At 41.0% G+C, this 14,794-nt stretch overlaps 1 protein-coding gene across 2 annotated transcripts in view; it reads right to left on the reverse strand.

Annotated features, from left to right (window-relative positions):
• Window positions 1-9,054: 9,054 nt before the first annotated feature.
• The window catches only part of LOC118401237 (multiple C2 and transmembrane domain-containing protein 2-like), a 43,488-nt gene continuing 37,748 nt past the window's right edge, over window positions 9,055-14,794 (reverse strand). For both annotated transcript variants that reach the window (XM_035798585.2, XM_035798584.2), the window contains 2 exons: window positions 14,173-14,270; window positions 9,055-11,894 (listed from right to left, as the gene is read on the reverse strand). In XM_035798585.2, the coding sequence (XP_035654478.1) occupies window positions 11,835-11,894; window positions 14,173-14,270 (158 nt within the window). In that variant the 3' untranslated portion in view covers window positions 9,055-11,834. The remainder of the gene's footprint in view (window positions 11,895-14,172; window positions 14,271-14,794) is intronic.

Genomic DNA, 14,794 nt, shown 5'->3' on the forward strand with positions numbered 1-14,794 from the left:
GAGAGGAAGGAAACCACTCAGGGATTTCACCATGAGGCTAACATGCTGACGGCAAAATACATTTACACATACATGTTATTCAATAATTTCACTCACACTGCTCGTGCACGTCAATGAGCGTCTGAGTAGCCAGCCGCTAAAATATAACTTGGTTTTATTTGTGACACTTGACTCGCTGCAAGTCCCGCCTCTCCCTCATTGGTTTATAGGAGCATATACCCATGTGGGTGATTGAAAGATGAACTGAGGTCCACATTCCAGTCCAGTTGGTAGTGGTAATGCACATTAAAGCTGGTTGCCAACCGCCATATAGTCCAAAGAAGGAGAAGCCGGAAGGAGGAGAGATTACTAGAAACAAACCTTTAACCTTTTATCTGTGGATGAACTGTCGGAGTAGAGGACCTTGTGCATTTCAGGTAAAATAATTTTTATGTTTATATCCCAGGACAAGTTGAAAGGCTGTGATAGGCAAAAACTAGGATGGATAACAGCATTGTAGTTACTCCACAAAAGTAACCTAATTGAGAGAATGAAAAGAAGGACGCCTGTAGAGAATAAAAATATTCCAAAACTTTCATCCTGTTTGCAATAAGGCACTAAACTAAAACTGCAAAAACTGTGGCACAGAAATGTACTTTATGTTCTGAATACAAAGTGTTATGTTTGGGGCAAATCCAACACAACACATCACTGAGTACCACTCCTCATATTTTCATGCATGTTGGTGGCTGTATCATGTTATGGTATGCTTGTCATCAGCCAGGACAAGGGAGTTTTCTTAATGATAATATGAAATGGAATAGAGCTAAGCACAGGCAAAATCCTAGAGGAAACCCTGGTTCAGTTCAGATGACCCCAGTTCATCTTTCAATCACCCACGTGCTTTCCAACAGACGCTGGGAGACAAATTCACCTAAAACACAAGGCCAAATATGCACTGGAGTTGCTTACCAAGATGAAATTGAATGTTCCTGAGTGGCCTAGTTACAGTTTTGACTTAAATCGGCTTGAAAATCTATGGCAAGACTTGAAAATTGGCTGACTAGCGATGATCAACAACCAACTTGACAGAGCTTGAAGAATTGTAAAAATAATAATGTGCAAATATTGTACAATCCAGGTGCGCAAAGCTCTTAGAGACTTATCTAATCGCGATATATTCGTTTTTATTTTTACAAATGCTAGAATTTGTCTTCCACTTTGACATTACAGAGTATTTTCTGTAGATGGTTGACAAAGAAAATGGTGAATATAACAATCTTCCACATGTATGTGTTCATGCAAAATAACACAGAACTCTTTTAATGTTGTGTAGAAACATGAGTAGATATTCTACGCTCTGTTTGTATCTCCTGGTTATAAAACACATGCTTGGAGTCTATGAAAGGCAATTTAAAGCCTGAAAGGATGTAAATTGGTAAATATCAGTTTAATCAGAGCACATCGCAGTTAATTAAGAAAATTACTCTGACAAACTGTCTGAAGCTGACATAAGAATGCAATCCAACATGGCAATCAGGACCTTTTCTTGTGGAACAGCCACACAGCTCCCTCATGTAGGTAAGAGACCTGCTCATTCAGTATGCTGCAGCACTGTACAGTAGATGTTGTTTAACATCTCAATCTAAGAAACAGTACAGGAGGTAGCCATGCATGATAGTAAATGTCTAGCCTACCAGCCTAGCCTCAAAGACGTAACATAGTAAATGTCTAGCCTACCAGCCTAGCCTCAAAGACGTAACATAGTAAATGTCTAGCCTACCAGCCTAGCCTCAAAGACGTAACATAGTAAATGTCTAGCCTACCAGCCTAGCCTCAAAGACGTAACATAGTAAATGTGAAACTGTGACACTCACATTTTTATATGTTATGTTTCGTATGGTTACATAAGACCGAAGCTTTACTTAAATCAAAAACAAAGGAGGGTAGTTAGTCAGGGAGAATGGGTGGGCATATAACACGAACGTCTAGCAACCCAAAGGGTGTTAGAATCACATATAGGGTAACCACATTTCCAATACCCAAATGTTGCGTGTTAGAATCACATATAGGGTAACCACATTTCCAATACCCAAATGCGGGACAAAGGGATGAAGTTGCGGGACTTTCTAGGGTGACCACATTTAAAATACCCAAATGCAGGACAATTTAGGTATTGTCCCGCAAAAATCCTCCTCCTGCTGCACAGAACGCCCGCTGCACCAAACTAGCTAATTGAAGCCCACTCTTTTGCCCCATGCAAAATTTGGTAAAGCAGAAATGAGAGAAAAAATGCGTGGCTGTTTTATGAAAATCTGGGAATATTTGGCCACGAAACATTTCTGGTTGGTCTCAAGGAGACATTGAAGGGAGACAGTGAAAACTGCATTGAGTAAAGTAGCAAAAAATATGTTGAATGAGCAACTAATGAGCATGGAGAGCCTCACAAGTTTGACAAAATCACCTTATATATTTTCATTCTAATACAGCTATTTACTTACTTTTGTAGCTCTTTGTCAGACGCATGCTTTAGTTAGCTGTCCTCTCCAAGTTTAGCTGGAATTTTGACCGAAAGGATTTGATAAAAGTGATTGGTTGATGATATGACATTGGCCTACCTCGCATCTTCCGTTGATCAGAATATCAGATCTCAAGAACGATTGGAAACATGTTTAACATCACCAGTACCACATCCTTATGATATATTGTATATCTTATCAAAAGCATAACTTCACTGCAAAAGAGACAGGTTGGAATGTCTGACTGAAATAAGGGACAAATCAACTTTTTTTTTGTAAATGAGTGGTTTTGGCATTTGTTGATAAAATGCATGACAAGGGGCTAAAATGCGTGACTGACCTGCACAATCCGGGACATGTGGTTCCCCTAATCACATCATGGACTTTAGCATTTTAGCTCATTTGCAACTTGGCCACTACTTGCTACTTTTTATCTACTTTACAACTACTTAGCATGTTAGATAACCTTTCCCCTAACTTTAACCTCTAACCCTAACTCCTAATCCTAACCTTAACCCCTAGCCTAGCTAACATTTGCCATCTAGCCACCTAGCTAACTTTAGGCACAAGAAATTGGAATTCGTAACATATTATACTTAATGCAAATTCGTAACATATTATATGAATTGCAATTCATAACATATATGAAATGGATGATGGACATCCACAAACTAAAATATACCATATGAAACGTAACATACTGTATCATACTATATGGAGGGAGACAGGTTTACATTTAATATGTTACATCTACCCCTGAGTCCAGGTTAAGCCTACAAGACCATTTGTGTCTTATGAACTTGCCTTGAAGAATTGTATTCCTTAAACGTTCACATCATCACGGCGCTATGCTCTGTTGACACAGATAAGTGATGTGACATGCTGGAAAAAGTCTGAGACGACTAACTAGAGGAACAAAACGCTGTTCTCGTGGCGGTGTGTTGAAGTCATTGCTCCCCACCAGCCTAGACTGCAGTGAAACAGGTTGAGCCTGGAGCCTGCGGGTCAGTGGAAGGACGTGAGCAATTGGAGCTTTCATTTCCTGTCAAAGAGGAGCAGCAAGGAGCTTTCAGAGGCATCAGTCACAGCCTAATTGGGCCCCGGTGGGTGACACGGCAGCGTCGTAAATAAAACACCGTTTTAGTGTCTCTACCACTGGACTCTTTAAACCTTCATCACAGAGCAAGCACTTCCAATGAAAGTCTATGTCTAATTACTCAGCTAGAGGATGGATTTTTTTCTGTCCCTTCCTGTAATTGATCCTTTTTTTCCATATGCATTTATTTTTTAATCTGAAATGAGAGCATACATTGCCTCAGCACTAGAGGACCTGTTAGGAGACAGTAATTAGCAGGCCTGGTTAGTGGGCCTGATGGTATCTGCTGCTGTCTGGCACACTGGTCTGGTGTCACTCTGACACTACTACTGAGGAGAAGGCTGCTGCTGTGTTGGAGGTGAAGTCCATGGGGTTATTCTCTTCACTCAACTGCCCAGCCAAACACACACTGTCCAGGCTTAAACATTACTTCACTCACAGTTAAAACTCAGCAATAAAGGGTTTTGCCACAGAACCTTCACAGTCATGTGTAGCCTAACTGCAGTCTTTTCATAAACTTAAAATGACCACTATTGATCAGATTTAGAAGAGTGATACATCATCTATAAAGCTATGTTTATTAGGATTTGCCACTTTAATTCAAGCATCAAATGATTAAGCAAGAGGATAAACCTATTGAAAATATGCATGGCCAAATGCAATATGCATTGTGCTGGGGAAGAAGGAGAGGCATGAAACACACAAGTAGCTTTGAATAAAAACATTGATTGAAGATATACGAGAGGTAGTTCCTGCAATACCGTTGGTATCTCTATAAGATGAAAGTAGTATGGCCATGTTATGTTTGTAGTGTGTGATTGTGTGGCTGTTGAAATTTCAAATGTGTAGCTGTATAAATGTATGCTAATTTGTGTAAATACACAACTTGTCCTAGGCTGTGAATTATGAATAGGGCTTATAATATACTTTTAGTCTCTTGGTTCTTTTAAATTCGCAGCAGATCAAAATATATCAGCTCCTGATTGTCATGTTGTGGGCTTCTTCATTCTACTAGGTTTGCCCACTGTGATTTCACTTTGTAATTCTGCTACGTCTCCTTCCTAGAGACTGCATATACATATTCATTATGATGCTATAGAATGTGTCAAATAGAGGTGTCCTAATTGTGTCCTTGATGAAAGGCTATTAATATTGAGCATTTTTGCAGTCACACATGTGCCAGCCACTGTGGAAATGTGTTTTTCCCTCCCTCTCTTTCAGTGAGACAAAAAGGAGATCTGTCCTTATCTATAATGATACCGGATTCCCCTGGGGTTAGCAACGGCGAGACTATCGGTGGCTTTAGCAGATTCATCAAACCAAATATTGTGCTCTTTCCTCAGGAGGCTTAGAGTCACAATGTGTTATATCACTGTTAATTAAAATGAAATATGCAGTTAGATTATTCTGCGTATTGTTGCCTGACGCTCACACTAAGTACAGAGCACCGAGGTAACACAAGAAGTTAACAAAGGCTTTACAGTTCTGTTGCTTTTCTTTTTTTTAAAGTGTTTTTCCTACAAATATATTAAAGGTTCTTTGTCAAGGTTGTATAGCTTCATTTTTATTTTTTTATTTTACCAGGATAAACACAGTAACAGTTGCCACAGTTTTTCAGGGAGTCTTGGGATAGGTATTTTGAAGAATAGTAAATTAAGGTTGAAACCAGTGCAAATGCCTCTGAATGGCATTGCCCTAGCTAGCTTAATTAAAGTACACACAGTATTTTGAAATAGTGCCCATTTATAGATTACTGGAAGTTTTTGTCATTCTCTCAGTAACAGTAGCACAGTAATAACAGCAAGGCTGTCCTGATTTGATGCAAGGCCCTGGTTTCTGTTCACGTGTGACATTGTTCCGAGATAGGCAGAACGGTCGCTGCCCTGAGGCCCATGTCAGTACCCAGGACCCCCTGATCCAAGAGCAGCGCCTGTCAGGCCTGCACCTGTAACACAGAGACCTTGTGGCCCTGCATTCAGCGCGCAGGGCCGCTGCACTGCATCAGACATGCTTTGCATTCAACCACCACTCAAGACCCAGGCAATACTCCAGAGACCGGCCATGAACCCAGCTGTTCGCTTCATTTTAATGCACTCTGAATAATATTAAAGCAGTATCAGTTGAATTTATTAATGCAGGCTGCCCCCGGAGAGATGCTTTTAAAGGCCAATGATTTCATTTAATATCTTAAAGGCTACCATCTATTCTTGATATGTTACAAAGAATTATGGCTTTTGAAATGTCTTTACACCACAGAGTACAGTGGACCACGGTATAAATTATTAGCAAACTGTGACTTTTGGAAACAGCCACCATTAGCAGTCATATTTCTCTTTGTTGTTAACATAGTCATAATTTCACCCCTAATCCTAGAGACCATATCAGTCCCTGTTCTTGCGCTTTCTAGTATTCCTGTCATTAGAGCTGGTTCTTGAATAAAGAGCGACACTGACAGTATAAAACTGTTTGATTGGCTTTTTTATAGTTGACTTTGAGGATAAACCGACTCCTACAATGCAAACTGGCACCTGAATAAAGCCCTGGACGTCTTTTTAAAAGCTCTCCATGCAGTCTCCTCGGGCACATGCTTATGGAGGCTGAACAATCTGGGACTGTAGCAACACAATCTGGCCTTCATTTGGATCTCGTTACTGAGTTGATTCCAGGAAAGCCTGCCACTTTATTGGTGTCAAGGTCCTCTTAGGATAGGCCCTGACCTCTGGCGTTTTAATTCATGGCAGCCCAGACTCAGGGCATTAGTGCTAATCTCTTTGGCCCGTTTTTCAAATGGTACAACTAGAACAAATGACTAGAACCAAATAGATTTGACACCTGTAAGTATAACCAAGCGTAGTGCCTCTGTTACTCTGCTGCACTGTGGTAATATAGTGTCTCCATGATGGGAGGTCAGAGAACCATCATGAAATCGCTCATGTAACAATTACTAAAAAGAGGTGCGGAGTGTAGTGGAATATTAAAATGAAGCCCTTGCTGGCATCCTCTGAAAGGCAGGGTGGTACACCTGTGAAGGACAGAAGGGATCAGTGTTCTATGTGTTTGCGCTTGCGCTTGCTAGTTTGACGCCTGCTTCGGAGCTACACATCACAGAAGCGACTGCTGAAAAAACAGGTTGTAGGGGTCCTTGCACACAGCCTGCCTGTGGTGCTGCCTGAAGGACTACCATGGAAACAAGGAGTGTGACAGGCTCTGGGGGGGGGATCTACCACAGCTGCAGGCGTTTTTTTTGACAGGCTGATGAAGACATCACTGCCACGCAGTGCACAACAACAACAACAACTAGTGGAAAAAATATGATCTAGGCAATGTTAACTGGCTCAAATGTTCATTAGCGAGCTTGTAAAATATCCAGGGAGTCTCTAATGCATTCAGGGACCAGATTGCATGGTGGCTTCCTCTGATGAGATATAGGCTTTTCCCGGGAGGAAATAAATGTATAAATAATTTATTAAATATGATTACCTCTATGAAAAGGAGAGAGAAAGTATGGTCTGTGAGAATGCAATGGCAGTTCTAATCCTATCTATTTATTCTCTTTATTTCGTTGACTTCGAATGTCTCAAAATTACACAGAGAGCATCCAAGCCCAAAAGCTCACCTATTGACTTGACATCTAGGAAGCAGACAGCCTATTCACCATGACCTCTCAATGCCAATGATGTAATTTGCCTCGATAATATCTTTACTGATGAAAGCTCCAACCTCTTTGTTCCCAGAAGTCCCCAGAGCCAGGCTCAATTCATCAATATTGGCCAACAATGCTCATGTCATACATTGTGGTACATGAAGTGGTTTTAACATCAAGACAAAATGTCACCTTTTATAGTAATTTGGTCCTTTCTTTCAGAAACTATTTATCATCAGTAAGCAATTGCAGTATTTCTCTTTGGAAAGTTCTGTTTTGTATTTTCAGAAGTTCTGCATTGAATCCAAACAAGAGTCTGTAGGATGAAAGATACTGCAGAACACATCTAACTGTATGTGTGAGATACAGACGTTCTGGTGTGGCGTTTTTGGAGTGTTAAAATATGATGATTAACAGTACCCTGGGAGCGAAGCTTAATTGGTTTCACCTCTCAGGGACACCTCATTGGGTCTCCTCAGTGGTCTGTGGGAACCCCACCCCTCCTCATTCTCCATGCCAGCCCCACCCGCCCCCAGTGGAGCCCAGAATGCAGCAGGGCTTCAGCTTGTGTGTGGGATTTAGCTCGTCAGAAGCTCAGGGTCACCTCGACTCCCCCTCACTTTGAAATGGACCCCTGGTGGCAGCTCCTGGGAGAGCCCAGTGATGTCTCTATCAGGCTGTCAAAAGAGATAGCCCGGGGCTCCACCGGGTCCCCCTGAGCCAATCAAACTCTTCACAAAGCACAGACGGATGCTCTTTCACCAGCTTGCTACTGCAGAGGAGGGGGAGCGCCCGCAGCCCGACTGGGATGCTCAGCACACCAATCAGTAGGAACACATTCCCAGTGCTGAGGTCCAGGGCTCACCGTAGCCCAAACTCTTCTTAAACTAGGGCTATTTTTAAGTGTTGCTTACTTGTTTATTTATTTAACTGAGAAAACACACCAAATGAACAATAAGTTATTTTAATGGCCTACTGTTTGGAGAGCCAATGACAAAAAAGGCCAATCTCTAAGAACTCTGATAACATGTTATATGTTAAAGTTCCACTGTTATATGTGCGAAAAGTATTCCACATAGATTTGATCCATCAAGCAATATGTCCTTAGTCTAGAAATGTCATGAGAATAATTGATTTCCCATTGTAAAGAGATAGTCATTTCTCAAAGGCAATGAAAGAACCAGTTAATGTAGGCCCATCAAGGATAAAACTGTTTGAAAATCATCACGTTCAAATCTAATACATATAAGATCTAAAACAATCTTCCAAACACACCAATAATCATCTCTAAGTAACATCACATCAGTGCTTGAGGCTAATCATTGTGAATAACTTGAAGATGCCTCGAAGCAAACCGTAAAATGCCCTCTGATTGGGGATTATGTCTGATGGAAAAGAAACCATATGTTACTCTTCCAAGAACTCCATCATGGAGAGAAAGACTATCATGGAGCTGTGTGTGTGCGTGTGTGTCTGTGTAGCCACCATTAGGCAGGGGAGGTGATTTTAATGGAAATGTGAAGCACTAAGTGCTGAGGATGGGGAGTACTCTCTGGGAGAGATGAGCTCTCTCTCATGTGGACCCTGTTATTGTGAGAAGGCAACAAAGCGCTGCATTAGCCACTGCACTGGACCGACGTACAGTGCTTTGATGTGAGCTCAGTAACCAAGGCACAGTGGTGGCCAATGCATGAGCTCTGTTCCAATGGGTGTGTTGTGCAATCAGATGTGTTTACTGTGTATACAGGGATAGAAGTGGCCTAATCCATCCCCAGTACAGTGTAGTTAGGGACAAAATCAGTCAGCAACAACTCCAGTCGGAGATAGGATTGTTTCTATATTTTACAATTCATCAAAAATAGATTTGAGGATATACAAAGAAGAACATACCAAAACAGGAAACCTGAGAAGGTGCACAGTAGACTGGAAACTCAAAGTTACATGTATCAAACTTTCCTTTGGCTCGATTCCGAAAATGTATTCTTCATTATAAATAATATTCTGGTAATTTATACAAATTATTGTACAGTGAATTGACATTTGAATTAAAATAATGATATACAAAGGTTTTAGTTTTTCTTTATTTTTTTAACTATTTTCTAAAATGTAGATGAAAAGTGAAGACAATGAAATAACACATATGGAAACATGTTAAAAAGTGTTACACAAATCCCAAAATATTTTATATTTGAGAATCTTCAAATAGCCACCCTTTGCCTTGATTGACAGCTTTGCACACTCTTGGCATTCTCTCAACCAGCTTCATGAGATAGTCACCTGGAATGCAATTCAATTAACAGGTGTGCCTTCTTTAAAGTTAATTTGTGGAATTTCTTTCCTTCTTAATGCATTTGAGCCAATCAGTTGTGTTGTGACAAGGTAGGGGATATACAGAGGATAGCCATATTTGGCAAAATACCAAGTCCATATTATGGTAAGAACACCTCAAATAAGTAAAGAGAAATGACAGTCCATCATTATTTTAAGACATGAAGGTCAGTCAATACAGAACATTTTAAGAACTTTGAAAGTTTCTTCAAGTGCAGTTGCAAAAACCATCAAGCACTATGATGAAACTGACTCTCACGAGGACCGCCACAAGAATGGAAGACCCAGAATTAACTCTGCTGCAGAGGATAAGTTCATTAGAGTTACCAGCCTCAGAAATTGCAGCCCAAATAAATGCTTCACAGAGGTCAAGTAACAGACACATCTCAACATCAAATGTTCAGAGGCGACTGTGTGAATCAGGCCTTCATGGTCAAATTGCTGCAAAGAAACCACTACTAAAGGACAACAATCATAAGAAGAGACTTGCTTGGGCCAAGAAACACGAGCAATGGACATTAGACCAGTGGAAATTTGTGCTTTGGTCTGGAGTCAAAATGTGAGATTTTTGGTTCCAACCGCTGTGTCATTGTGAGACGCAGTGTGAGTGAACGGATGATCTCCGCATGTATATTTCCCACTGTAAAGCATGGAGGAGGAGGTGTTATGTGGTGGGGGTGCTTTGCTGGTGACACTGATTTATTTATAATTCAAGGCACATCCCATCTGGTTTGGGCCCTACACACCACCAGGCTGTGTAGGGGCTATTTTTCCAGGAATGAGAGTGATAGAGTGCTGCATCAGATACCCTGCCTCCACAATCACCCGACCTCAACCAAATTGAGATGGTTTGGGATGAGTTGGACCGCAGAGTGAAGGAAAAGCAGCCAACAAGTGCTCAGCATATGTGGGAACTCCTTCAAGACTGTTGGAAAAGCATTCCAGGTAAAGCTGGTTGAGAGAATGCCAAGAGTGTGCAAAACTGTCATCAAGGCAAAGAATGCCTACTTTGAAGAATGTAAAATCTATTTGGATTTATTTAACACTGTTTTGGTTACTACATGATTCCATATGTGTGATTTTATAATGTTGATGTCTTCACTACTATTCTACAATGTAGAAAATAGTAAAAAAATAATAATAATTTGTTTTGTACACAGCTGCTATTATCTATGCATAGTCACTTCACCCCTACCTACATGTACAAATTACCTTGACTAACCTGTACCCCCGCACATTGACTTGGTACCGGTACCCTCTGTATATAGCCTCGTTATTGTTATTTATTGTGTTACTTTTCATTATTTTTTACTTTAGGTTATTTGGTAAATATTTTCTTTACTCTTCTTGAACTGCACTGTTGGTTAAGGGCTTGTAAGTAAGCATTTCATGGTAAGGTCTACACTTGTTGTTTTCGGCGCATGTGACAAATACAATTTGATTTGATTTGTTAATTGTAGCAGAAAAGCTGTAAATAAATAAACAAGATGTGTCCTCCGAAGAGGGAGGTTAATAAAAAAAATATATAATAAAAATAAATAAATGTGACCACAAAGTAATAACTGGATTTAGCACAGTTACAGTATTGTATTTGCCCATATATGAAATGAAAATGTAAATGAGTCAAAGCATTGCAGCAGTTCAGTTGAACGCCTTGATCTGACCGAAGGCGCATTTTGTACATCAGAAGTACATTCATTTCAAATGTAACGCTGTGTTTGACTTGCAGCATTGCGTTGCAGAGGCAGTTGCAGTGTGTTTCGTGTGGTGCAGATGTTGGATAAATCCAATGTAAACATCAAATTGTATGCATAGACTTGACAGAAATAGTAGCAAAAGGGGAATGTTTAACTTTTGTTGCATACACATCCAGCACAAATGTTGGATTACATAATGAAAAAAGTTTGACTGCAGAATATTTTAGGCAGCCTTGATGCAATGAGGCTGTCAAGTCTGATCAAGGTGTTACTATTCAAATCTATAAAAGCAAAACAGCAGTGGTTTGACGGTCTCTCTGGCTCTATGATTGACAGCTCCATGTGCTGCCCTCCTAGCCCGGTGCAGTGCACAGCCCCTGTCAGGGGGGTGGCAGACACACAAGCGGGAGAGCGGCTGACTGCACCCCTGCAGCACGGGGCAGGGGAGAGGGGGGAGTAGGGGGATAAGGGGTCGCAGGTTCTGCTGGCACTGGAGCGTTGTCATCGTAGCAGACTGGGCTGCGCCGTTTTCAGAAAGAGCCTGGTCCTTTCATCCAGCACGTCCAAGGGGCTTACCTTCTCCTTCGTGGTGGGCTCTGGACGCTGGGCGCTCTCAGCTCGCTGTACTGCACCTGTAAAAACAAACAGGAGTTTGGTTAGAGACAGGTAATCTGAACTCAGTAGAGCGCACAGTAATGGCTCCCCCGAGGAAAGCTGGTGCAGAGGAAAGCGAGGCGGGCTCGCCTGTAATGAATCATTTTATAAACACAGGAGCAGAGGGGATTAATCACAAGGAGGAAGGATTTGAGAAGTCAAGGGTTCCGTACCAGTGTACGCCCCCCTCCTCTGCCACAATCGCAATATTAGAAGCTGTCATCAACTTTTGAGACAATCTGCCAGTGAGGGAGTAAACTGCATAATCACTCGTGCAAGTTGTGTCCTTTCTGAGAAAACTTTATAGGAAGCAAAGAACATCCTCAGCCAGGTTTCTTGACTAAAGTAGCAACTAGCATCGATGGGATGTCGACTTTTACATGCTTCAATGGGATCTCAAAGATGATAGATTTCATACGAAAAAAAGAGACATGCCACTTTGGCATTTGATCTTAAACCCCTTTTTCCTTTCAGCTACAGTATGTTTGCACTGTAGAATTATGAGGCTCAACATCAATGATTGTGTCATGTCAATGTTCTGGAAATCAATCTTTAACACAGATTCCTATATGTCCAAAAATATTTGTAACAGGAATTAAGGCGGAAAATCTAGAATTAAACTTCCAAATTGGAGCTTACTATGGCCAATGGTTTAAATAACGTAAGTATCTGAAATATCTTGTATCATTGTGTAATTTTTGTAATGTGTGTAGTGAAAGTAACATGCCAAAAAACATGAAATAAAATTAAAACTATGTGAAACATTAGTTTGAAAAAGATTTAGAAACTCAGCATGATGAAGTTTTAAGAAAATTTGCTTTCAAAAGCATTTGTTTTTGCTACAACAGTAACATGGTTCTGTTGAATCAAGGTAGAGACTCCATACTAATTACCAAATCCTGATTATTAGAATGGGAGATGGAATGAATGAGGGAACAAAGTGACTGCCGTCTGCATCAGAACATGAAACTGTTCTCAGAACTGACAGATGCTTCTTATTTCAGGACAGACACACTCCTGTCAGAAGTCCCGGTTTGAGGGGGGCTTTGTAGATTTGCACAGGCTCTAATTGCCAAGTAATTTTGCTGTGAGAAAGGAGTCCATTTCCAGCCTTTGTAATAAGGCTCGACTGTGTCCATACCTAGGCCTTTCTAAGGGTTGAAGTTGTAAGGTAACAACAGCAATCTGTGGTGTATTGTTATGGTTATTGTGTTTGTATTATTCAGCAACATTATTGTTCACAGAGGTTTATGTAGTGGTGAGTCACCATGAATGATTTGTAGCCATCATCCAGGACATAGCTGAACCATAAACTAAAAAGTATTGTCCCCATGGTCATTTTCAAAACTTGAACAAATGTGTCACATATAAAAGATGTGAGACATAAAAGATGGTGAAATTAAATGTATTCATGTTGTTTTGCCAACTTGCTCAGCTGAAAAATCACATAGGCTTCTCTCCAACAACATCACTGAACATTTGGCAATAACTCTTAGAGGGACATCAAGGGGACAGCAGCGAAAGAGACTGGGGTTCAGAGTGTCTTTCCAGATCCAGACAGTCACGTATCCTGGCTGAATACTGTCTGTAAAGTACCTGGGAGAGGAAGGAGCAGTGCTGCTCTATTTCCTGCCCACACTCAGCCTCTCTCTCAGTCAGAGAACAAAACAGAGAGTGAACAGGATGAACACCCAGCTCCACTTAAAGTACAGCATCCTGCCCTGGCAGCTATTTACTATCAGCCCTGTGATGTAACCGCAAATGACATATCAGCCATGGCTAATATATGATCACATATGGCAGCCAGCAGGACGGCCGGGGCTCACGACTACATTCATTGACTCCCCCACCCTGATGTGACAGGGGCCACGTCAGAGTGTCTCAACTGACTCAGAGCTGGGCACACCAGCCACACACAACTACAGCCATCAGGGGACCGCCACCGTCCCCTGGCCAATCATAGGCCCGGATGCCACAGCACTTTTATCACAGAGAGACAAAACTGCTAATCAGGAACGAGGCTGGAGCGATATGGCAGAGGACAGATCAGAGTAGAACACATCCAGGCACCGGGGCGACTGCATCAAACCACTGCCAGAAATAATTGGGCCATGGGTGCTTTAAAGGCGTGAGTCCATTAATAATCAAACAAAGCCAGAGGATATATTTCCACAACACTTGGGAATTCTGTTAGAGCAAATAATGCAGATATCTTCAGGGAATTCCCTCGGTCTGTATGGAAAATTGGACCCTTACCTTTTGAACATCAGAGGGCACCCTCTTGATGAAATCCAGTATTTCATTATTGTCAATGGCATACGGGTTGCGCAGCTTCTTGGTAAATTTGTTAATGCCTGTGAAAACAAGGACACGTTAATAAATAAAGGTGTCATCCAGACCTGCATATTTTTACAAGGATAAAAAAATATTGCTACCCATCGCTAACGCTTTCAACCCCATAGCTACGTTTATATCGGTCCACTAATACAGGACTACAGTAGTAAAGCCTTTGTGAAAAATGTTCTACAAAATGTATTTGAGTGTTTACCAGCATTTGTAACTTGAATGTGATAATTATATGTACAAAACAGTTAATCTGATAATATTTGTGAAGTATAACATTTTTCCAGTTTCTTGAAATACTTTGTTACACTGTATCTCTATGTGTAAACTGAAATGGTCTATTCATTCCTTTTCCATTTTAGTAGACGCTCTTCAAGAACAACTTCCAGTAGTGAGTGCATACATTTTCATACTTTTTACCACTGTGGTAATCAAACCGACAACCCTAGCATTGTAAGCTCCATGCTCTACCAACTGAGCCACATCATCACAAACCACTTGATGTCTCAATGTACTCAATTACAGTACTGTGCAT

The sequence above is a fragment of the Oncorhynchus keta genome, chromosome 22 (assembly GCF_023373465.1).
Source record: "Oncorhynchus keta strain PuntledgeMale-10-30-2019 chromosome 22, Oket_V2, whole genome shotgun sequence".
Lineage (NCBI taxonomy): Eukaryota > Metazoa > Chordata > Actinopteri > Salmoniformes > Salmonidae > Oncorhynchus > Oncorhynchus keta.